The sequence below is a fragment of the Rhinatrema bivittatum genome, chromosome 1 (assembly GCF_901001135.1).
Source record: "Rhinatrema bivittatum chromosome 1, aRhiBiv1.1, whole genome shotgun sequence".
Classification (NCBI taxonomy): Eukaryota; Metazoa; Chordata; class Amphibia; order Gymnophiona; family Rhinatrematidae; genus Rhinatrema; species Rhinatrema bivittatum.
Window position 1 is genome coordinate 683,383,971 of NC_042615.1, and position 26,708 is coordinate 683,410,678.

General features: G+C 44.6%; 1 protein-coding gene across 1 annotated transcript in view; it reads right to left on the reverse strand.

The window, feature by feature from the left end:
• The window catches only part of MRPS27 (mitochondrial ribosomal protein S27), a 234,752-nt gene that overhangs the window by 18,161 nt on the left and 189,883 nt on the right, over nt 1–26,708 (reverse strand). Inside the window, exons 7-9 of the mRNA XM_029574646.1 lie at nt 23,888–24,003; nt 22,647–22,749; nt 1,102–1,244 (exon numbers count right to left, since the gene is read on the reverse strand). Of these exons, the coding sequence (XP_029430506.1) occupies nt 1,102–1,244; nt 22,647–22,749; nt 23,888–24,003 (362 nt within the window). The remainder of the gene's footprint in view (nt 1–1,101; nt 1,245–22,646; nt 22,750–23,887; nt 24,004–26,708) is intronic.

Sequence of the window (26,708 nt, forward strand, 5' to 3'; positions counted from 1 at the left end):
AGCTTGTGGCGCCAAAGGCCTCGAAGACCCTTCCTGAGCTGGTGCATCACGCTCCCTCTCTTATCATATTTAAATGCAGTCCAAAAACTCACTTTATGATTATGAGGCTAGTTTTAAAATGTAAACCTTGGCTCTTCCTAATCATGGCATTCTTGATTTAGTCATTTCTATAATTAAATGTGCCAGTTGTGAGTCTTAGGTTGATTATAAGCTCCATGGAGCAGGGACCGTATCTTGTGTGTCTTTACAGTGCTGCATGTGGCTTGTAGCACTACATCAACCTAGTGAGTAAATTACCAGAGAAATCTCATTTTTCCTTAAGACCAGGTCTTTTCCCAGGCTTTTCCACCTCCCATCATCTCAAGCCCTTCAGACTAATCTTCCGAATTCTTCAATAACACCACGTTTCACTTCTGTATCCTACCACCCGCCCCAGAGGCTGATTGGCATTTTATTTAGGATATCAGGGGTTATTCATGCTTGTTTCTTTTTCTGCCTACTTTTTTCACAAACTATTTCTGTTGCTTCCTCCATGCAATTTTTTATTTTTTATGTGTAGCAAAATTCTATTTGGGTCGCCCTGAAGATTCCCTCCCACTTCTCCCCTGATAGCTGTGAGCACTGTCTCTGCAGCATCTCCGGATGGCCTGGGGAGCAGAAGACTTAACTGTGTTACCACCAAGTCACTGGGCCGGCCACCAAAACAGTGATATTTCAGTGTGAAATACAATTACCTAATTGTAATATTAGTTCTCCGCAGGAGGGCTTTGTCTAGTGATCTGCCACTGACTGGGCACACTTTGCATGCACTATGCCTGGGGCAGAAGCTGCTGAAGTTATAATATTTTAAAACTCTTAACACACACCTATTCAGTAGCTCCCGACACATCTATATACACCATATCTCAGCACTTCCAGCCAGGTATCCTCAGACCTGCTGAAATATCTCCAGCTATGAGACCCTCTGAATTATACAGGGACGAAAGGAGGGATAATGGTGGCTACATACAGAAAAACCGCTTTCATGGAACCGTCACAGGTAAGGTTCAAACACACAGGAAAATTTGACATTTAAAGCTGAGATATTTGTAACAAACTTACTGCTTCTTTACATAGTTTTGTATCACCGGACAGTGTGGACACCTTCTCCATTACTTGCAAAGCTCTGTCCAAATATCCTGGAGTCCACGTCAGTGGCATTTGGTGGTAAACTGCTCGTATACCTTTACCAAGCTCCACTTTCCCTGTTTTCAAAGATTATACACAAAATTAATGTTCACCAACACAGCAGCAGATAAGAGCTAGATCAGCTAAAGGCAAGGCAAATGATAATGATGTGATACACTGAGCTTTCAGAAACACGTTCATATGTTTTGAAGAATTATGCTGTGGTTGAGAGGAACAGTACATTTACTCAATTTTCTGTTTTGTTGCTTGTGTTGGCTTTGGAAGCTCACAGAGGTTTCTGTCACAGTCTGTTACATTTAACTGCCAACAACTGTTTTCCCTTTCCACCACCCCTATGCTATAGGACTTGTGGCATACGATTGACTGCACCTTCCCTTTTCTCTGCTCATCTGGAATGAAATTACTTCTACTCTTTGATGGGGGCAGGTTTTTCTTTTTTGGCCTGCTTTTGCCTCAAATTTACCTTATTTTCTAACTGCAGTTACTATAATTTGTTTCTGTTGCATATATAGACAAGGCAAAAAGAATGGAGCTAAGTGCAAAACTGTACACAATAGTAAACAAAATAATATATATTTTACAAGAATTTAAAATAAAAATGAAGCAATGCTATGCTGACTTAAGGCTGAGCTAAACAAGGCTGGGAGGAGCAATTTTCAAAGCAGATAAGACAGTCTCTTTGAAAACTGACCATACTCAATGTGGTTGCAATGACCTATGACGTTCTAGGTTGTGCCAAATTTTACCTGCATTGTTTGGAAGCAATTCTGCAGGCGGGGTTAGGTCAGGGAGGGAACAGCATATGTAGTTTTGGCTTTTCAAAACTACTCATGTTATTTCACCTGGAAGCAGCAGCTGCAGAAAAAGCAGGTGCAAATCTCTGTGGTTATTTTTTTTTCCATGGCAATAATCAATGTAAAACTACGCATGCAGTTTTGCTTTATTAGTGTAAACTCCATCAGTAAAAACTACCCAGAGAGTTTGTACCAAAACAGGCAGTTTAATTGTCCCCATATTGACTATGCTTAGGCATTTGACAGGGTAAATCATAGCAAACTGGTAGTAATAATGTTTAGACCTATTACCTACACATCAAAAAAGGAGATGCAGAAATTAAACTTAGTCCATATATTAATCAGCTTGTAATGACATCAATTTTTATATTATTTACTCAAAAAGGCAACTCCATTGCTCATACTTTATAAACAAAAGTAATTTCCAAACGGGTCCCCCGACACGGAGCCCCCCCGACGTGTTTTGCCAGAAGGCTGCATCGGGAGGGACTGTTACAAGGAGTGCCTTGCTACTTGATTGTGGTTTTGCATGAAGCCTTGAAATACATCTTGTCTCTCCCAACGCAGCCTTCTGGTGAAACATGGGGTCCATGTCGGGGGACCCGTTTGGAAATTACTTTTGTTTATAAAGTATGAGCAATGGAGTTGCTTTTTTGAGTAAATAATATAAAAAATTGATGTCATTACAAGCTGATTAATATAAGCAAGCCGTGCTGGTTTACAGCACAGCAGCAGTAACAGGGGGAAAGCGAGCAATGAGTAGCAGGCAGAGTAGGGGGATGAGTAGTTTAGGATTAGGAAGGCGGGAAGATAGGAAGGGGACGAAGGGAAGAGTAACACTCAGCTTCAAATAAGGGGAGCGGATTGGATAGGGTAGGGTGACGTTAGAGGACCAACTGAGGCAGTTATTCGAAAGAGGGAGAGAGGCAGGAGCGATGAACTTTGTGCTTAAGGTTTTGTGGCGAGCATAGGTTTAGTGAGGCACTTGATACGAGAATTATGAGAAGGAGTGGGGAGAGAAGGAGCATGCCGGCAAGCCAGAGTCGGGCAGGTCCCAAAAGGGGGGGGGGGGTTGCGGCTCCAGCGCGGCGAGATTAGCAGGCTTGCAAATGGAGGTAGCCATCCTGGGCCCCCACTCCCCCCAGAGAGAGATGGAGCGTGTCAAGGTCAGCTCCGGTGAGAGCAGGCCCGAAGCCGAGCCCGAGGTCCACCCTGGACCAGTCTATAATGTGGGGTGCATACCCCGTTCCATCCCGGACTCCCCTGTTCAGGCAGCCGTGCAGGCCAGCCACGTGAGTCGGGTACGGAGCCCAGTCACGGTCAGCGCTGGGGAGCAGGGAGAAGACACGGTGCCAGCCAGCAGGGCATTGTTGGGAGTCTTCGACAGTTTCCCAAGGAGCGGAGAAAGTGGCTGATTCAGCCGGTGCAGTGAGTGCAGGGGCAGGACGGCAGCGAGGCCTGAAGCCGAGACCGAGCGCCGTGGTGAGAAGGGCGGCCAGCCCGAGCAGGAGCAAGATAGCCACAGAGGCAGATCGCAGGGGCTTCCACGTGGAAGGACGGGGGACGGATGAGAGCTCGTGGAGTGGCAGTGGTGTCTGGCCGAGGGGGGTCATGATTTCAACGCAGCGGGACATGAGCACGCGTGCGGTGAGTGTGGTCGCATGCGGATGGAGGGTGGTGGTGGGGGTATGGGCTCAGGGGAGATAGGCCAGCTAGCTGGGGGGCGGGGAAGGGAGGTTGTGGAGGTTGGCCAGCGTGGCAAATGGGTGCTCATGGGGAGGATAGGACAGCGGATAATGGGGGAGAGGAGCACTCATGGTGGGTGGGACAGAGAGGTTACGGTGTAACTGGGGATGGGAGCAGGGTTAATAGAGAGCAGATGGGTACTGAGCAGCAAGCGGTATGCAGGTCAGGTACTGTGGCCAGTGTTGTTTCTGTTACAGATACCAGGGGAGATGCGAGACAGAGTACATTGTTCAGCGAGGAGTGGCGGAGGAGGGAGCCTCAATACCCGAGCATGGACAGACCGTAGCGGGGCGTGTGAATAGACCAGGAGGCGAAGCAGCAAGGTCTCGCAGCCTGGGATCTGATGACTGTAAATAGCAGTGTGGGGTTCCTGAAAAAACTTCAAAAAACAAAGCAAAGCGCAGACGGGATACCAGTTCAAGTGATACCGATAGTAGTTCTACGACCGAATCTTCTTCGGAGTCCAGCGCAGCAGTTAGACGGGAAAGGGCCAGCGCAAGATATGGAACATCCGGCTTTGGCATCCCTGACTGAGCTGTGGGAAGGGGTACCAGGGAAAGTACGCAGGCGAATTAAAAAACGCAAGTATGTTAACGTATTTCAGCTGCTGGATGGCAGAAGGGGGGGGGGGGCAGGAATAGGCGAAGCAAGGTCAGTAAGAAGAAGAAGGGGAAGGAGTCAGGTGTCAAAGTGCCCAAGAACCTTCTTAATTGGATGAGAGGTTTCCTGTGCTTGGCTAGCGTGGTTGTGCATTACAAGCCAGAGCAACACGGGGCGTTACTGGCATATTGTGACAGCATACTAGGCGCATTTAAGGACTATGAAGGGTGGGCTTGGCTTAATTATGATGAATGTTTCCGGGAAAAGATGGCGGGTAATAGGTTCATGTCCTGGGGGACTCAGGACATCAATTTGTGGCTCACGCAGATGACAAATGAGAGCGCTAAGCAATCAAAGACCAGGGCGGGAGTTTGGGGGGGGAATCAGGAGATGCGCAGAGCGGGGCTGGAGGGAACGCAGGGGGAGACGCAGCGGTTAGGGGTGGGGGCAGATAGTGAAAGAGAGCAAGTTGTCCACTGCGAAGGGAGACGTTTGTTGGCGTTTTAACAGGGCCACTTGCCTATTCCTGGAATGTAAGTTTCGGCATGCTTGTGACACATGTAATGGTGCGCATCCCAGCGCCAGATGCACCCAGCCAGGGGTCAAGGTACCACTCAAAAGCACTAAACAGTAGAAGTGATTGGGAGGGGAGCAGATTAGGTTTGCAGAAGATGAGGTAGGGATTATGGGGGTAGTATGGACAGCGGGCTGCGGGGAGTTATGGGGGATTGGGCAGGGCTAAGGGAGGGAGGGAGGCTGGGGTGGCAATAAAAAAAAAAGGATTACTAAATACAATATACTATATGTATATTTAAACGAAAGAATAATCTAAGGACAGTAGGTCACAGGCCGTGGCAGTCAGGGGCATACATTGTAGAATAGCGGGTTATGGGCAGTACTGTGCTAGCTGGCAGGTAGGCAGTTACAATATTTTCTCTGTTAGATAACATGGTTTCCAGGCGCAGAAACGACGAGGATTCTTACGAAGAAGAATGGGACCTTATACAGGACTCGGTAGCACCGAGTACTTGGACCTCGTACTCAAAAGGAAACGCAGTCATAGCAAATTTTTTGCGGCTCAGGGGCTGGGGGGGAGGGGAGGTGGAGGATCATTGGTTAGTGGATTTTGTTTTATGGGCAAAGCGAAGTGGTTTGCGCAATTAGCAGGTTTTTCCTTCTTTCAAAAAACAAAAGGCTGGGGTAACCCCATGGGTAGTTTTCATTTGCGCAAGGTTTTGGGAGGGTGGAAAAAACGGTTGGGTAGACAACGGGATCAACGGTTGCCTATTAGATATCAGGACGTGATAGGGTTTATGGGATGGCTGCCGCAGGTATGCTGGTCTGGGTTTGAGGTGGCGTTGTTTAGTGTGGCTTTTTCATGGGCGTTCTTTGGAGCAATGCAGGTGAGTGAGATTGTGGCTCAGTCACATCGAGGCAGCGGCAATCCCGGGATTACGCTTGATTGTGTATCTATTCGGGAGCAGTCGGTTACGCTTTTTCTCCCAAAATCCAAAACAGATCAGAAAGGTAAGGGTACAGTTATCACTTTATTGCCTGCTGAAACGATCTGATTTGCCCAGTACTCACAGCTTTATGTTACAGTCGGTTAAGGCCGGCGGTGCGTGGGACCTTTTTAGTACACGAGAACGGAGTGGTTTTGACCAGGTATCAATTTGCACAAGTGCTTCGAATGGTGGTCTCCGCGGATGGTAGGGATGTAAAGAGGTATAGTTCCCATTCCTTCAGGATTGGCGCAGCGACGTCTGCGGCTGAAGCAGGGTTTTCTGATGCAGGTATTCAAAGTATCGGGTGGAAATCCAAGGTTTTCAGGGACTACATTCGAACAGACACAGGGGGCAAATAATAATAAAAAAAAAAATTAAAAACGGTAAGGTAGCACGAGGGGGGGGGGGGGGGTAGAGTAACATCAATATTAATGCATTATTTCTTTTCCAGAAGCCTGGGGGCGGAGGTGCAGGAATGGATGTGCCTGGATCGTGGACCATTCATATATACATAGAGCACAAAGAAGAGCCATGAAGTGCCCATATGGAGAGAATTTGGACGGAGTGTCTGGGATGGCAGTTGGCATGGTTTAGTCACAGGGCATGCAGTGGGATAAGCTGCTGCCTTTTCTGAGCGAGCGAGTGGACATGTGGGGCATCCCGGATATATTGTTGGTACACTTGGGGGGCAATGATGTGGGTAAGAAGATGTGTACGGCGCTCCTGACGTGTATTAAGAAGGATCTAGCACAAATTATGGTACGGTGGCCCATAGTGAAAGCTGGGTGGTCAGACATAATCATACGACTGAGTAATAGCGAGGAGACAGTATGGAGGATTGGGGTTAAAAAGTTAAACAGACAGATGGGAAAATGGATGGGAAAGGGTTTCTGGATTAGGCATAGTTGGGCGTGGGGTGGGGAAGCAGGTTTCTTTAGCAGGGATGGAGTTCACTTATCAGAGATAGGAATGGACTTATTTAACAATACCATTCAGGAGGGTCTAGAGAAAGTGATTAGTAGCAGATGCTAAGCGGCCGCAGTGGGGGAAACAAGTCGTAAGTTGACTTGTTCTGTGGCGGATAACCCGAGCCCATTGTTATGTTGTAAGGGGGGGGGGGGATTGGGGGCGTGGTTGGTGGAGGGGGATAAGTGCCTTGCGTAGCTGGGGGGGGGCGGCTACATGGGAAGACCAGGGAACCGTGAGGCTAAGGTTCACAGTCAAGCTTGCTCTTGCTGGCATGAGGCGGAGGAAGGGGGAGGGTCACTCCACCATTGGGGTTTAAGGTGGTGGAGACAAGGGAATGGGTGGAGGGGTGGGAGTTGGGGGAGGGGTTTAAATGTTAAGTTAATTGTAAGGGCTCGGGTTCGTGTACTATTAAACTGTGGCCAAGTTTAAATGCCAAACTGTGTCGAGTATTCATTTGGGGTGGGTTTATCTGTGGACTCTGAGCGTATTGTCTTTCTTCCCCTGTTAATGGACTGTTTAATTTCTGCATCTCCTTTTCTGATGTGTGGATGATTTTTGGAATGCAGTTTCTCTCCATTTTGTGTTTTTGTATACCTATTACCTAAACATGAAATCTGGTCTACATTGCTAAGGATACATCCCGGTTGCCAGCCATAGAAGCTTGACTGCTTAGGATATTGCTGTGTAGCCATGTCATTTTTGTAGACATCCTCTTTGGTTTTACAATACTGGGGAGATAAGCATACAAATTCCCATACTTAATTCAATACTAAGCAGCAACCCCATGTCTTACACCAAGCTCTGTAATAATCTGAACAGCTATTAAACCTAGTAAGGCTGTTGTCTGTATATCTGGCAATTTAGCTTGTGCAACTTTGCTGGATGGCACCCAGCCACTACCAACCTGCTAGCATTGACTTGGTTGGCTTACAGGGAGTTGTAGCATGCTGATTCCAACCTAGTTACCCTGTAACTTGTGATGTCACTTGTCATGCTTCCTTTATTTGCCTCTTCTTCTTATCATCTCTTCCTTTGTCTCTGCTACTGAGGGTGTGAAGGGTAGGCTGTTTGCAATATGGCAACTGCTAAGCTTGATTTCTACCATTCTCCATATCTGTTCCAAGAACACCTGAATTCTGTCATTCTGCTAGTAGGTTATTCTAAGTATCTATTACCCTCTCAGTAAAGCAATATTTTCTACTGCTTCTTCACTACAGCTTCATGTCATGACCCATTGTCCTTGAAATTCCTTTTCTATGGAAAATTTCACCTTTACATAATTAATTAAAGCCTGTCAAAAGATATGAATGTTTCTATCATATCTTTCCCCTTCATTACTCTAGTGAGTACATTTTGAGTATCTCAAGTCTTCTTTTGCAGGGTTTGTGCCGGCCTGAATTTGCTAATAAGCAAACTAGGCCTGTGCCTAGGGCGGCAAAAATCTGGGGGCAGCAGCTGAAATTTTACTGCTGCCTAAGCTATGTTAAAACTTATTCAACAGAGAACAGACTTCTGCTTCCTGCTCTATCCCCTCCCCTCTCATTACAGAGAACAGGAAGGGAGGGGGTGATGCTGGAAGGGACAGAGCAAAGAAACTCTCTACCCTCTATTCCAGCCCTTCTCTTTTTGTTCAGTGCAGGGAGCAAAGGAAGAGAAGATCAGAGCACACAGCAGGGAGCAAAGAAAAGCTACTCTGCTCCCTAATCCAGCCTCTCTCCTCTTGTTATTCTGGAATATGAAGGGAGGAGGTGAGCTTGGAGCAGATAGAGCAGAGCAAAAAAGGCTCTGCCTTAGACCTTTTGCTCTGTTGTCCCTTGTCCGAGCGGAGGAGCAGGGCAACAGTATCAACTGTGCTTAGGGGTGGCAAAATCCTAAATCCGTCACTGGCTTTGTGTTGCAATAGTGGCCCTTCTCTGAATTGCTTCTAGCTTCCTAATGGCCTTAAATGAAGGTATGATTTCTAGAACTGTACACAATACTCCAGATGGGGGTCTCACTAGTGAGCTATACAAGAACATTATTACATTTTCCCCCTGATAGCTCTACTTATGCAATCAAGAATATTGTTAGTTTTCCCTGTTGTTTTGTTATATTGACTGGCTACATTGGAGTCATCTGACATAATTATCCCTAGGTTTCTTTATTTTAAAAACTTTGGGGTAGATTTTAAAACAGCGGATTTACGTGTGGTAGGTGGGGTTACGCGCACCGGGCGCATTTTATAAAATCAGGTGTCCGTGTGTGCGCACCAGGTAGCGCGTGCACATGGACGCCCATGCACAAGTTCTTAAAATCTACCCCTTTATCTTTATTAGTTTCAAATATATTCAAAAGACTCTCCATTCAAGAAAATCACAGAAGCATAAGAAAATTACACTACAAGAGAACAAAAAGAAATAAGGCAAATAAAGATTATTATTATTCAGAGTACATTAATGGGAGAAAAACTAAAAAAATACTACACAAGGAAACATTTTAGCCATTCACTGATTCATTAAGATCAGGCCAAAATTCATGTAACAGCATTCATACTAACTGGAACGAATTTATTCTGTAGGAAAGTTTCTAACCAAATAGAATAAAAAAAGATGCAATTAACTCCCTGAAATCTAATGATCCATTTACAAGGAAATTTCAGCAAGAAGGAGGCACTAAAGACCAGCACTGATTGTATCTCCCTAACTATGTTTGGGAATATTGAGCTCTTGTGCCCAAGAAAAAGAGATTCTTTAAAACAAGTCTTAAAAGTCCACTGTTTATTGGACTCACAAGCATAAATTACTAAAAGAGTAGCTCTATCTTTAACAACTGAATTAGATTCCTCAAGAAATCCCGTAATATCAAGAGAGTCTTCTTTAACATTGGAGCAGATTTTCAAAGCTCTGCGCACGTAAATCCGGCTGGATTTACGCGCGCAGGGGAGTTACGCGCGCCAAGCTTATTTTGTATAGGCCAGGGGACGCACGCAAGCTGGTCAAGATTTCAAAAGAATCTTATAGGGCCTTATCGTGGGAGTTAGGGCCCAAACGCCCGCGATAATACCATAACACCCATGATAAATAACACATCGGGAGATGTGTATGCAAATTTTAAAATTTTTCCTGAATGGGAGGAGTTAGGGTGGAGCAAATTAAATTGAGGGGTGCTTAGTGTTGCGTGCAATAGCGTAACGCACATCATAATGACAGAAATAACTACACCCTTTTTCCTGGCGATATGCTGTGCCATATGCCTGAAACGGGATGTGCGGTAAAAATCACTAATCCCATTGACAGAGAGAGACAGCATCTCTGGGGAGGCACACATATTAATAAACTTTTTATACCACTATAGGAGGGGCAACTGGTAACTCAAGGTGAGGTTTTGGTGGTGTCCTAGGTTTTGGTGGGCAGTTTTACATGCACAGTCAGAGGTACGAACAGCATAGTACACATCAGTCAAGATTTGATGTGATTTGTGTTGCGTCCGTCGGTGCTAGACGGCTTCGCCCCGTTTGCCTCACCTTGTTCACGGCTCCTTCCGCTTCCTTGGGGAAAATGGCTACTGCCGTGTCTACAAGCAGACCTCTCCGGCATCCCCGGTATGGTGCTGCCTCCCACCATGCTCCTCCCAAGGGCCTACTAGAGTGCGCGCACGCCACCCATGTCTTTATTCCAGCATTGGCGCGAACCTCGGGGGCGTTCCCCTCTACTGACATCACGCCATCCGGGTGTATAGCCTGTACTCATTTGCTAGCCTGTTGAGTTAACAACAGATTGATCTCGGCCGGTCTAAGCTACTCTGCCGCTTCCTGCTGCCGCTTCCTGCTCTCTCTCTGCCCTTCAGGTATTGCTAACCTGGGTACCCGCTCCTCGGGGGCCCTCTGCTTTATTTCAGGTGCCTTACAGGGATCAGGTACTCGTTCCTCGAGAGCCTGCTCGCCCTGCCTCGGTGCCAAGTACCAACTTCTTCAACCTGGTGGAATCGCATATCTACAGCAACCATCTAGTGAGTAATCTATCAGCCTATCTCATCCACAGCACTGCCTTGCTGGGAAACCTACACCGGACTTCCCCTATACCAACGGGGTGAGAAGGGTCCCCTCTGCCGAGGATCCTGAGGATGCAACATCCAGACTCTCTCACTACTGTGGTACACTTCAAGCTGTCTAATAAAAGAACTAACTCTGTGTTTGTGCATCCTGCGTTTAGCCCAGTACTGTGGCGCCTCACGGGGCTCCTCCCCGTGGACGTGGTCATCTGTCACAGTACCCAAGAATCCACCCAAACATCGCTTAACCATAACAATTTGGAGTGAGGAAAGGTACATAAAGATGAGATTTGTAAATTGTACTCTCGACCAAGTTTGATGCAAACTCCAAATCACATCAAATCTTCACTGATATGTACTGTGCTGTTCGTACCTCTGATTATGCATGTAAATCTGCCCGCCAAACCCTAGACCACCATCAAAACCTCACCTCGAGTTACTAGTTGACCCTCCTACAGTGGTATAAATAGTTTACTTATATGAGAGCCTTATAAAGAGTCTCTAACTCTCTCTCTAGCCAGGAGCAGTCCAAAACATGGAAATGCCTGTCTGGGCACTTCTCAGCTTGCGATGTGAAAACATCGCAGGTGTGATAAATTTAATGTGCATTGCGCTATCTCCAAAATTACATTAACCATGTCCCCCCCTTTTTTATTTTTATTATCGCAGGCGCTATTCATGCGAAATTTATAGCAAAATGATAAACCTAGGTCTTATCGAGTTATTTTTATTCAATAATGTATCTCACTAAAATTGCTTTTGTGTTTTTTATTAGATCGCTGTCAATCCCTGATGCAGGCATGAGGCAAAATGTTGGCCATCTCAGATTGTACAAGTTTTGGCAATATCTTTTAAGATAAGTTTTCACAATTTTTTTGTTTTTGTATGTAGCACTTGGAGGTTTTTTTTTTTAAGACTGGTGAGTTGTTCACCAAACCCCATAGATATTTTTTCTACAGGAATAGGGATGATTTTGACAACGACTGATGGTACCTTTATCTGGTGGCCCCAAAAGCATCACAAGGCATATTAGCCTGGCGGTACTCCAGGAGGAAAGTTAGCTATACTTCTTGAGGTTTGCTAACTTTCCTTCATTAGTACAGCACACAAAGTTTTGCCATGAGCTGAGCTACTGGCTGCCATGGCAACAAGTAGATTTGCATTTATCTGGATACAAATGGGCTCATTAAATGTATTTATTTGTATTTCTTATCTGCTTTTTTAAATGTATGAGTCACCCAATGCAGTTTATAATATATCAGAACAGCAGCATATGACAAATGTCATTTATAGATTTATGATATTACTTGTGCAGCAGTTTAAATAGCAGCAATCATAATTTACTTCACAACTCAAGGTGCATCTTATGACTACGTTTTATACAAGAAACATTAACTTAACTCTACAACAACTTAAAGGAGTAATGGTAATGGTTTACTCAAACTAAGAACTGTGGCAATAATGTTAGTTATTTTCCCAAAAATGCACACTTAGGGGTAGATTTTCAAACGAGCGCGAACAGCCTACTTTTGTTTGCGCTCCAGGCGCAAACAAAAGTACGCTGGATTTTAGTAGATACGCGCATAGTCGCGCGTATCGGCTAAAATCCTGGATCGGCGCGCGCAAGGCTATCGATTTCGTATAGCCTGCGCGCGCCGAGCCGCGCAGCCTACCCCCGTTCCCTCCTAGGCCGCTCCGAAATCGGAGCGGCCTAGAAGGGAACTTTCCTTTGCCCTCCCCTCACCTTCCCCTCCCTTCCCCTACCTAACCCACCCGCCCGGCCCTGTCTAAACCCCGATCCTACCTTTGTCGGGGGATTTACGCCTCCCAGAGGGAGGCGTAAATCCCCGCGCGCGAGCGGGACCCCTGCGCGCCGGGCCGCGACCTGGGGGCGGGTACGGAGGGCGAGGCCACGCCCCCGGACCGCCCCAGGGGCGTAGCCACGCCCCCGTACCCGCCCCCAAAACGCTGCCGGCACGCCCCCGAAACGCCGCGCAATCCGGCCCCGCCCCCCGACACGCCTCCCGACACGCCCACTCCGAAAACCCCGGGACTTACGCGAGTCCCGGGGTTGTGCGCGCGCCGGTGAGCCTATGTAAAATAGGCTCACCGGCGCGCAGGGCCCTGCTCGCGTAAATCCGCCCGGTTTTGGGCGGATTTAGGCGAGCAGGGCTCTGAAAATCTACCCCTGTCTACATTATCGCTTGTTAATTGCCGCTTAAGCATATCTTTTTTCAATAATGCAGCTTATCGTAAATGTAAATCAAGATTACATTTAGTTCAAAAAGCAGCTAAAGGCCTGCTTTTCTGTCAGGCATTTGCTACCAAACCTGAAAAGCAAAGACTTTAAATGACATGCATTATTTTGATAATGCAACTTAGTAAATATGTCCATTTATTTGTTTAGCCTGTCCTTTTGAAACTGCTCAGGGTGGGTTACAATAAAAATACAATATTGCAAAACACATAACCCTACAAAGTGTACATAAGGAAAACAATCAAATTCATAACATAGCAATGGCATCAGCTGTAGTAAAAACAAATAGAACGGAAGTAGCAGGAGAAAAGTATTCCCCAAGACTTTCCTCTCTAACCTCCCCCCCCTCCCCGGGGTCTTTCTGGTGTATGGACTCGCCTTGGCTCATCCATGACACTTGCTTAGGAGCTTAGTCCTCGTCTCTCTGTCTGTTTTGCTCTTATTGACACAGGAACATGCAAACAGGCAGATCTGATAAGGTATCCTTCAGTGTAACAGGACAAAAGTTCTTCATTTTCCGCTGAGATCGTGCAATTTTAAAGTTCACCTGGGTAAAAGTTCTCTTGCTGTGACAGTGCTTCGGCCTGTCACCATTCTAGCCTGTACATTTCTTTGGCTACGATTCATATTTGATGATTCAGTGGTAAACATAAGATAATTACCCATGGCTAGAGGAAATGCCACGTTTCCGCTCCTCCGAGCGTCCCACTAGAACTGCTCTTGCAGGCACCCTACACATCCCATCGCTCAAAACTGCCCACCTTGCCCTCACTAGAGAAAGAGCATTCTCTATCGCGGGCATCTCCCTCTGGAACACCCTCCCCACCTTCCTCCGTCTTGAGCCATCCCTACACAATTTTAAAAAAGGAGTCAAGACCTAGCTCTATAAACAGGCATACCCTGATGCAAACCAAACCTAGTCCCTCCTATCCGCCTGCTCTACCTATACTCCCTTGATGCCTTCCTCCTTCCTTTACACCCCCCTTTGTAGCCCTGCCCCTTACCCCCCCCTACTATTTCGCCTTCATTGTATATAGCCTTCATTGTATATAGCTTTCAATTGTTTCTCATAGTTTGAATTATCTAGCCTCTATATTGGTATATAATAATCACAGTTTTATAACCTTCTAATCTGGTTTCAACTGTCTTTCCTCTCTGCGTTCCTTTTATTTTTCCCCCTAGTCTCTTTCATTCCCTTCCCCACCTCCTCCTTTTTCTAGCCTGCCCCCCTTCCCCCCCTCGTTCATTGTAATTTTCCATTCTTTTTCAGTTCATTGTAAACCGGCGTGATGTGTTTTACGAACGTCGGTAAATAAAAGTTCATAAATAAATAAATATCTCCCTTCAGAACTTGATCCTCCTTCTTTATGTAGAACATAGCTACTTGATTGTCCATGCAGATCAGTATAGATATTCTTGGAATCACTGACTGGAATGTATGAAGTGCATGTTTTATAACTCTTAGTTCCAAGAGATTTATCTGCAAGTGGCTTTCTGCCAGCGACCATAAGTCTTGGGTTTTCCACTGAAGTAGGTGGGCTCCCCATCCCTTCTTTGATGCATCTTTGTGCACCCTTGGAAAATATTGAAGGTTTAAAAATCCGATGCCAACTGGAGCGAAGAAGACCGCACCCCGAACAGGCAAGGACCAGCCCACTGCCTGCACCGAGGGACCCAGAGGTACCACGCCTCTATCTACCGGCTCTTGGTCGACACGGCCCAGCAGACTTCGATGTGACACCTCCCCCTGTGGCATCCAGACACGCCTGTTGCCCGTGTCATTTGGAGTGCTGACCAGAGGGAGATTTAAAAACCCGACGCCAACGAAAGGCGTCGCGCCGAAGGAGCGCGACAAAGGGGCACACCCCTTTGTGCGAACCTTAGAGCACAACCTCTAAAGCATTTTTCCAACCTCCCGACCACCACCAAAGATGGCAAACCACTCTCTCCCAATAGACCAGGACAGACACAACCGCAAGAAAAGCAACACACACACTCTACCGAAACCCACACCCCCAAAAACAAAAGAAAAACTTGAACGCCACCTAATCAACATCACACACAACACTGCGAATCAATATATGAACTACATACTACTCTCCTTTTTCCTATTCAATGCACAATCAATAGTGAATATAATCCCAATAATCACTGACCTCCTCACCGACTCAAATCCAGCTTTCATCGCAATAACAGAAACATGGATCAAAAGCACAGACTCCGTACTAATAAATCAAATTGACAACACTACTTACGAAACTTTCTCAATACCCAGGCCAAAAAAAAAGGCGGGGGCCTTATGCTAATTGCCAAAAAAGACCTCCGGATAAAACTACTCCCAACAAACATATGCTCACCCTACAAAATTGCACTGCTCGACTCAACAAATCTGTCTGGTTTACTGTCCCCCTGGATCACTAGACCACAACTGCTCTCCATTAATTGAATTTCTTATGACCAATATCACACTAAAAAAACCTATTATCATCATAGGTGACTTCAACATCCACATGGATACCATTCCCCACTCAACTACATGCCAAACAATCATCGATGCTCTTTCAACTCTTCAACTAAAACAAATCATGAATGCCCCAGCACAGAAAGCTGGACACACCATAGACCTCATCTTCATTAACACCAACACATGGTTAACCTATGACACAAACATAACCAAAATCCCCTGGTCAGACCACCACCTCATTCAATCCAACATAACCTATATCTCCAACCTCGCAACACCACAAAACACCCCTACGGCAATGACATCCCAGCCCCCCTTCAACACAGAAACTCTCCAAGAAAAACTACAAACTGAACTAACAAAGATTGATCTATCCAACTCCGAAAATGCCACAAAATCATGGCTCAGCATTACCAAAACAATTGCCGACAACATAAACCCCACTATCACAAAGACAATAAAAAACCCACATCATCTAAATCAATGGTAAATGACAACATCAGATCTGCCAAACGACAACTCCGGAAAAAAGAAAAAGCATGGCGAAAGAACAAATCAACAACACTACTCACCGCCTATCGAAGCTACCTAGCTCACTACAAAAATCTCATTAACACCACCAAAAAATAATTCTCAAAAAAAATCTGTAAGTTCCAATCCAACCCCAAAATGCTATTCTCCATAGTACAAAACCCTCAAACAACCAAAAAACACCCTGCACCAAAAATGGAAGTAATGAATTCGCCGAATTCTTTAATAAGAAAGTTATTAATCTAATCAACAATAATCTCAGCAACAACACCCAAAACATCAAGATGCAAATAAAAGAGATCCCAACCTGGTCGAACTTTGACCCAGCATCCATCTTGGAAATACAAACAATCATCAAAAAATTGAACCCAGCCATACACTCCCTCGACAGCATTCCAATACCAACCCTCAAAATAATCGAACCCACCATAACAAAAACTGTAACCGATATCGTAAACCTATCTCTTACAGAAGGAAACTACCTTCTGCAACCAACTGCCTCAAATCAGCAAGCCTATTCTAAAAAAGAACAATCTAGACCCTGACAACCCGCTAAACTACCGCCCTATCTCAAATCTACCACTCATAGCCAAGCTCATAGAAAGAGTTGTGCACTCTCAACTCACCGACCATCTTGAAACGAACAATATCCTACATCCAACGCAATTTGGCTTCAGAAAAAATCACAGCCTGAAACACTGCTACTCTCACTGAACACCACCATATTCAGAGGATTTGACAATGGACAAAAATACCTACTCATCCTTTTAGACCTGCTACTCTCACTGAACACCACCATATTCAGAGGATTTGACAATGGACAAAAATACCTACTCATCCTTTTAGACCTATCAGCAGCATTTGACACAGTAAACTACACTATCCTCCTGGACTGCCTCACAGAAATAGGACTATTGGAGACAATCCTACCATGGTTCTCATCACACTTATCTAACAGAAGCTACCAAGTAACAATCAACAATACCTTTTCCAAAAAAACTGACCTAAACACAGGAGTGCCCCAAGGTTCTGCCCTATCCACAATCCTCTTCAACATATACTTACTGCCATTATGTCATCTCCTAAAAGAACTCGACCTCACCCACTTCCTTTACGCCAACGGCATACAATTACTTATACCAATTCAAAATTCACTGGAAGAAACCTACAAAAAAAACAGCCACATACCTATCCACAATCAAGCAACTGTTAACCCGCATGAAACTCATAATACACATCGAAAAAAACGAAATAATAATCATGGAACTGAAACCCAGCCCCTCACCACCACCACCCATCTTCCTCGAGAATCAAATGACACCTATTTCCCCAGTCACACATACATGCAACCTAGGAGTCATCATTGACAATGAACTATCCTTCAAGAAACACATAACAACTAAAATTAAGGAGGGATATCACAAGCTACTTACACTAAGACGTCTAAAACTATTTCTAACACCAGAAGACTTCAGAACTGTTCTTCAACTACTCATATTCTCTAAATTCGAATACTGTAACTCCCTACTACTCGGACTACCATTCTCCAACATCAGACACTCCAAATCCTACAAAATACAGCTGCCAGAATCCTAACAGGAACAAAAAAAAAAGAACATAACAACACCTAACCTTATATCACTACACTGGCTCCAAATAAAATTCCGTACTGAATACAAGACCCTGACCATCACATACAAACTAACACATAATGAGCAAGTAAACTGGGCAGCCATAAACATCAGCCCTCACAACCCTCAACGAAACCTAAGATCAAACAACAAAGGCCTCCTAAAATTTTCCTCCATCCACACAGCACAACTCACAAAAATACGAGAAAAAGCATTCTCCCTCGCCAGCCCCAAATTTTGGAACACACTTCCGACCGAACTAAGGATGCAACCCAACCTAAAAGCATTCAAGAAAGATCTAAAAACCTGGCTGTTCACCAAAGCATACAAAGACATCCAGGAGCAACACAACAGCCCCATCACAACAGACCTCCTAACCGGACATAAACATGACCACATCCCTCAGACAACATAACTACCTGAACACTCATTTTTGCTAACTGTAAACATAACCACTCCACTTAATTGTTATCTGCTACCTTAATGTTACCTCGATCTGTACCATTACCTGACTTTCTGTTACCTGACTGTAACTGTACCTGTTCCCAGCCATATGTTTTACCTAACTATAATCATGATCTTTGTATTTCCCATTTGAATTTTCTTTCTCTGATCGAAACTTGTAAACCATTTTGATGACGAAACCGAATGACAGTATATAAAACTCGATAAATAAACAAAAATAAATAAATAATTTTTTTTTTTCATTGAGATTGTGAGCCAAATTCTATTTGATATCACCTGGTGTCGCACATTCCATTGAAACTTTAATACCCACTGAAGTCATCTCATGTGGAATTGAGTGTGAGGGATGACATGAATCGCTGTTGCCATGTGCCCTAATAAGACAAGTACTCAGTGTACCATCGTTACATTCTGTTTGAAGAGAATTTGACATTGAGAATGCAGGGTCTGAGCTCTGTCCTGAGGTGGAAAAGCCCTGCATAATGAGGTGTGGATTTTTGCCCCTATGAGCTGAATAATTTGTGAACCTGGGATTTCTTGTAATTTATGATCCAACCCAAGTCTTCTAAGCATTGAATTGTCTCTTTTAGGGGATTCTGTAGTGTGTCCGGATTTGGAGACACAATCAGCTAGTTGTCGAGGTATGGAAATATACGGATCCCTTGTTTCTGTAAGTGAACACTCTCAGGGCAGATGAGAGTCCAAAGGGGAGCACCTTGTTCTGGTAATGATAGTCCCCAGTTTGGAAGTAAAGGTACTAGGCTCTGTGGATGGGAATGTGAGTGTAGGCATCCTTTAGATCCAAAGAGCACATCCAGTTGTTGATTTGCAGGAAAGGGAGAATTGACTTCAAAGAGGTCATATTGAATTTCTGTCTCTTGACAAACTTGTTGAGAGATCGTAAGTCTAGGATTGGACAGAGACCTCCCGATTTCTTGGTAATGAGGAAGTACTGGGAGTAGTAGCCCTTGTGTATCTGGGAAGGTGGAAGAGGGTGGATCGCTTGTTGGTCCAACAGAGTTCTTACTTCCTGATGAAGTAACAGTATGTGAGATTGTCTGCTGGTGCAGGCTACTAAGTGTGGTAACAGGGGTACCCGAGTGGACTGTAGCCTGTAACCTTGAGAAATTATCTCCAGAACCAATTGATAGGTTATTATCTTGGACCAAGCATGGAAGAAGGATGAAATTCTGCCCCCGACATTCTGTGGGTGTTGTAGCTGGCTGTCTCTTAAAAACTCTGTTGCTTCTGGGACTGTGATTGTTGCGCTTTCTGGGGTTGTTGACTCCTTGGGCGGTTCCTCTGTTGCTGCTGTTGAGCTTGTTGTCTTAGCTGCTGATAGGTGGGAGGTTGGTAGGGATGGTAATAATTTTGATAACTCTTGTATGATCTACATGGGTAGAGGTTTTTCCTGAAGTTTGAAAAATATTTTCTATTAGAAGATGATGTTTCAATTGGAGACATTAAAGACTATACTGCTACATTTTGCTCTTTGATCTGAAAAACTGTTTCACTAAGTTTCTCACCAAACAGGTTGTCTCCCTTACACAGTAAGTTTGCTAATTTATCGTGCACATCTTCTCTTACTGCACTAGAATGGAGCCATGCTAGATATCTTGATGCTATAGGCTAAGGATCTGGCCGAAGTATCGAATCCCTCATAGGTTGTTCTGAGAAAGTGATGTAAGCCCTCTTGTAAGTCTGCAAGTGGCTGAGGTGTTCCCGTATCTCCTTGTTGTTTTGAGATGAAGGGTATGCATTCATACAAACATTGCGTTATATAAAACTGATGTTGGTGAATCTGAGCATTGAGCATGGAATTTTGCTGAATTCGTCTAGCAACTTGCCGTCTTTTCCAGGAGGTGTACTGGAATGCAGCCTCATTTTCTTTGCCTTTTTCATTGCACATTCTACTCCAACTGAGGCATGAGGAATTTTTGCATTTTATATTTGAGATCCAACTTCCTGGATGTTATGACCAGAGAGTTAGGGGATTCCCACTTTCTATCCATGACTGAGTCCAGGAGCAAATAAGAAGAAGAGTGGTAGGCTCTGATGGCACCTCTAAAATCTTCAAGATGCCCATTGTCTCAGCTCTAGGATCGGGAAAATTCCTGGTTTCAATTTTTAGTAGAATTCCCATTTTTTCTAAAAATTTAGAATAAGTTAGGTGCTTCTGGAGGTGATGATGGTTGAGCCAGTTCTTCTGGAGGATCTGAAAGAATGCCCATTGAGTTCTCCAGGGAGGAAGATGGGGACTCATTAGGGCGGTGAGACAATACTGGTGAGACTGGAGGGCTGTTGGAATCCTGCAGGATAATGCTCAGCTTTGAAGGTGAAGAAGCATGGACAGAGAGATAAGAATGACCTGCTTCCGATTGAAGTGGGGAATGAGGGGTCCCTGTCTCTTGCTGAGTAAGTAGATTATCAAAAAAGCACTTCAAAATGGAAGTTATTTGTTTCAGTGTTTCATCCACCATTGATCAGTTTTTATGATCATGAGAGTTGACAGGAGGCTGAGACCTTTCCAGTTAGGACACAGAGCTAGTAGATTGATGTGATGTGGATGTGTGTCACAGAAACAAACGTATTGCTGCTTTTAAGATGTTTTCTCTTGGTGCAGCAGATCTAGGCGCTGGAGGTTCTGATAATTGTATTTTTGGCTTGTACCATAAGCGTTCTTGTAAAGAAGGGGAGTGGTGACGTTGGGTCAGTGAGTTCCCCTTCGGACTGACAAGATTGTGGCGAGGAGATCAACTCTATTGGTGATTCATCTTCCATTTCCTGATCAGGCAACTGTAAGAAGGTATTGTGATTTCACCATATCTCCGGATGGTGACAGATCTGGTCGTACAATAAACTTTGAACGTGCTTCAATGTTTAAAGAGACTCTGTTGTCTGATATAGACTATATGAAATCTGTGCACATTTGGAAGATTGAATAGGCACCGGTAAGTTCGATTTCTCCGATTGTGTTTGCTGAGTCGGCTTTTTTGACCTCTTCATCTTTGGTGCCCTGATGTGTGTTGATGTATTCGCAGTGACATGCTCTGTAGGCGCCTTCCTGCATCTTTGGCACCAGTTTGCGCGCTGGTGTCTTCGGTACCGAGTTGTGCGCCAAAATGTGCGCCAATGTTCTCGGTGCATCTCTGTGCGCAGAAGTCATAGGCACATATTTATGCTCAGAAGTCTCTGGCACATTTCATGTGCACCGATGTTATTGAGACACTGCTGTGCGCCAATGTCTTCGGCACACCACTGAGCACGTTCCATTTGGATCCGAGTGAGGAAGAGTGTCTCACTCGATCTGGATGTGAGATCTTCGAGCCTCGGGATGACTGCGTTGATCTTCCATCTGCCGGAGACTGAGTGTAAGATCCTGACTTTTTTTCTCTTAGTCGAAGGATCTTTGCTGCTTGGTGGTGCTGAGCTCTGGGAAACATACTCCTGGCATTGCTCACAGAGTGCTTGATCATGATTGGGACCGAGGTGCAAATAGCATGAATTAATTTAACTATGCTCAGATTATCATGTCAGTGGTTTCTCTCACCCACTCCAGCTGTCAATTAAGCTTAACTGTATTGATATTATCTCTCCTTTTCCATACTTTGCCCTGTACGCCATAATGTCCTTTCTGTATTTTTCTCCTCTCTGCTCCATTTTCATGTGTATGTACCCACCAACCAAACTGCACTTCTTGAATCTTACCAAGTGAGCTCTTGTCCTCAAAAGCTCATGCCTCAATAAATTAACTAGTCTGTAAGATGCCATCAGTTTCTTTGTCATTTTTGCTGCTACAGCCTAACACAGTTACCCCTCTGAAAGTTTCAATGCAAATAAGATATAAATACTTAACATAAATAAATACTAAATCACATATCACAATGTCTAATTTATGTGAGATAGAGCAGAGTTGCTTACCTGTAACAGGTGTTCTCCTAAGACGGCAGGATGTTAGTCCTCACACTTCATATGGGTCTGTGAAGGACATAGTCCTCCGGCACTGGGGACATCAGCAAAAACTCGATGAGGCCATGATGACACGAAAAATTACATGGAGGTGGTGGGCTACCGATGCCAGAGGGCACCGAGGCACTGCTGTCACGGGGGAATAAAGCAAAAAGAAGCTTACCGAACCGACAAAAAAACCTGACTGGGAAGCAAGGGGAACTGAAGAGCAACCCGCGAAAAAACACCGATGAATCAGTGCAAAGTTTTCCACTAAAACCTTTTTTAGCTAAAGAACATGAGCTTACAAAATGCAATATGAAAGCTCCATGGAAAAAAGGAGACTGAAGAAGGAACCCGTGTGCCATGCTCAGTGGGCTTAGTCAAAGTTCTAGAAACTTTGACATCAGTTTTCCGTGCCAGGCTCCATCGGATGATGTCACCCATGTGTGAGGACTACCATCCTGCTTGTCCTAGGAGAAATAGTTATTTACTACATATAACATTATTAAAACTTACCTAGGAGTGCCAAACCATAGAGCTGGGAGCTAAAACCTACAGTATTTTCTTGTTGTAAGCCCGTGAGCAGAAGGGATGCGCCAAGATTCTTCTCTTCCTCCCACTGCAAAATTTAGAATTCAATAAATAAGGCTTCATTTAATGTTAATTGTAATGCTGAAAATATCTGTATATCACCATATAGAAGTATAGGATCCTTAACTATTATAGTTTAAAGTATAGCCTAGTGGTTGAAGAACAGTTCTGTGATCTTCAGAAAATCAGCAAATTGTTCTCTACTCAATCAGTAACTGTTCTGGAAAGAAAATGAATCACTGCATGAAATTTCATATTGACCCCATTGATTAAAAAAACAGTGTTTTGGGAAAATCAAATCAATCTGCAAATTAAATGCTCAACATATGGGGTATATCTGAGATAATAACCGTAGGGTCAAGCAGCAGGGAAAACACTGGTGACCAAATTATATCTAAACACAGTTGAATGGCAAAATATATGATGACCATCTCTAAGTACATATTCAAGTTGTCTCCATTGTTGAAGATTTGAGTGCTCACCTTTCCCCAGCCCTTCATTGGGCAACAGCCTGAAGAAACCAGAGATCATTACTCTGGTGACAATATGGTCTGCCACTGTCACTATGGAAAGATCAGTCTCTAAAAGAGTGGATAATGTGATAGGACTTTCATCTAATTTATAGTCTAGAGCTCAAACTCATGTAGTGATGTTGCTAGATCATTTGGTAAAAATGGTTACTTTAGACAATTCTGGTCCAGGACAATGTTGCCATTCACTCTAAACCAGATGCTCTGGGGAAACAAGCCTTTACTTTTCCAGTCATTGTTGAATTTCAATAAGCTTTCCTTTTTTTCTGAAACATCTTTAAATTTGTGGTCTACATATGAAGGAAGCTATATTGTTTTTCTTATTGATGTAGTTGATGATTTGTATCTGAAAGTTTTTTCCTTCATTTTCTGATTCAAGAATTCTTGATATATCTGTAAAGCATTATTAAAAAAAACCCAATAAAAACTAAAAGTACCTTTCCATTAATTCTGATTGGCTCATGGCATAGGTTTTCCTTACATGAGCTCAGCTTAAATATTTGCTTCAGCATACCAAATTTTCTGACCAAAACTATTATTCCAAATGCCTGATACAAGAATTCAGACTTAATATGTGAAAATGGAACTCAAATAAATAATAGTCTCTTGAAAAGGCCTATAGAAAGCAAGCCTTACTTTAAGTTCTGACTTTGCTGGCAGCCATGTGTGCAAGACGTACAGGGAGAGAAGCTGCGTAGAGAGTTTATCAAAACTTTCTTGCAACATTATTTCAGTAACTACCGACAAAGCACCTAATGGGAAACAAAAATAATTTTTAATAAGTAAAATGCATACTAGATTTATTTATTTATTTAGTGCTTTTTTTATACTGGCATTCATGATACAATCATATCATGTCGGTTTACAAGGAACCGGGGTAAAAAAACATAACCTTAAATATTAAACTAAAGATGAGAAGCAAAATTACAATTAAACATGGGTAATGGAGCTGGGGGAAGAAGACACAGCAGAAAGTAACTCAATGGCAGAAACAAATATTTACATTGTGCTGAAAGTTCGGTCATTTGATGACACTAACACCGTCTCTATATTATAATCATTGGTCTCTCTAAAACAGGGGTCAGGAACCTTTTTGGCTGAGAGAGCCATAAACGCCACATATTTTAAAATGTAATTCCATGAGAGCCATACAATATGTTTAAAACTAAATACAAGTAAATGTGTGCATTTTATGTAAGATCACACTTTTAATGTACAATAAGTCTCTGAAAATATTACACCAGGCCTTAAGACACCAATACATCGCCTATTAGGAAAACGGACCAAGTCAGGCTGCTATAGAGTCCTACACAGAAACAACACGCCAGCAGAAAACCTCACCTGAATCACGTGCTGACCCTCACCTAACATAGAATAAAGAAACCAAAACGCATAACAAGAAGCATGCAGAAAAAACTGAATTGGAAACTGCAACAAGCCAGTGTAACAAAGGATAAAAAGAAACATCACCCATCCTTATAAAACAAATCAAGAAATATAAAATCATCAGCAGTAAAACTGTACTAACAAAAAGAACATATTCCGCTGATGAGTGGAATATCCAATAATTAAAAACTCATATAAAACATTTCCAGATACCAACAAAATATTTCAAAATAGCAGACACAAAGATCCAGTAATGAAAAATAATAAGGATACAAAAATTTTTTTGCTCTGCATACCTGGGAACGTTTGATATCCAGGTGTCCTGAGATTGTTCTGAATTAGCAGGAGGCGGGGTGGTTTGCTTGGAACTTTCTCCTCTCTCAGTCACATACCAGCGCTCTCTCTCACACTGGCTCTCAGTTACACACCTATACACACATGCTCTCAGTCACTCACATATACACATGCTTTTTCTCTCTCACTTATATAGGCTCTTAATTACACATTTACACACATGCTGTCTATCTTTTCACGCTTACACACACACACACAGGCTTCCAATCACATAAATACATGCTGTCTTTTTCTCTCACACACAGACTCTCATTCACATGCTTACAAACATGTCCTCTCTTTCTCTCATTTACACACAGGCTCTCAATCACATACTCACATGCTCCCTCACCTAAATCAGCTCTCAATCACACACAGACACACATGGTCTCTCTCTCTCATTTAAACACAGGCTCTCAATCACATACTCACATGCTCCCTCACCTAAACCAGCTGTCAATCACACACAGACACATATGATCTCTCTCTTACTTATACACAGAGGCTCTTAATCATACATACACATGATCTCTCTCACACACAAAGGATCTCAATCATGCACACACACTCTTTCACACAAACAGGTTTTCAATCACAAACTTACACATACAGGTTCCCAATGGTAAACTTACATTCATGCTCTCTCTCTCTCTCTCACAGGCAGGCTCTCAATCACAGACATACTCTCTTTCACATATACAGGCTCTCAATCATTCACATACATGCAATCTCTCACTCACACACACAGGATCTCAAACACACATGCTTGCTCGCTCATTCACTCTCTCTCTCCCCCACCCCCACCCCGGGAACTCGCGGCAGCAGCCTCCTCCCAACGCTAACCTCCTTCATTTTCAGCCCTCGCGGAGGCGAAGGCGGAGTCCCATCGGCCGCGGTTGAAACTCTCCATTTTCCTCCGAGCCGCGCTGCAGTCTTCTTCCCGTCGGATACTAGCGTGGCCTCTTCTTCCCGCGCAGGCACCCGATGCTCACCACTTCCTCTTCCGGGCCGCGGGAAGAAGAGGGCACCGGCGTGCTCTCTTCTTCCCGCGGCCCGGAAGAGGAAGTGGTGAGCATCGGGTGCCTGCGCGGGAAGAAGAGGCCCGTGCAGGCACCCGATGACTCCCGCGCTGGCACCCGGCTGACACCCGATGACTCCCGCGCAGGCACCCGGCTGACACCCGATGACTCCCGCGCAGGCACCCGGCTGACACCCAATGACTCCCGCGCTGGCACCCGGCTGACACCCGATGACTCCCGCGCAGGCACCCGGCTGACTTCAGTCGTGCCGCTGCCGGCGTGCTCTCTTCTCCTCCCCCGCCCCCCGCGGCCCGGAAGAGGAAGTGGTGAGCATCGGGTGCCTGCGCGGAAGAAGAGACCACACTAGTGTGGTCTCTTCTTCCCGTGCAGGCACCCGATGCTCTCCACTTCCTCTTCCGGGCCGCGGGGGTGGGGGGGGGGAGGAGAAGAGAGCACGCCGGTGCCGCTGACTCCAGCTGTCCTGCCGCGTTCCGCCCGGGCTGACAGCATTTTAAGCCCGGGCGGCGGAGGACCGGGGAGCAGCTGGGTCAGCGGGGAACCGCGAAGTGTGGTGACACTTGTCTGCGAGCCAGATGCAGCCCTCAAAAGAGCCATATCTGGCTCGCGAGCCATGGGTTCCCGACCCCTGCTCTAAAAGGTAGTATTGTAACGACAGCTTATGTCAGTTTACAGGCAGTAAATATTTTGCAGTTATCATA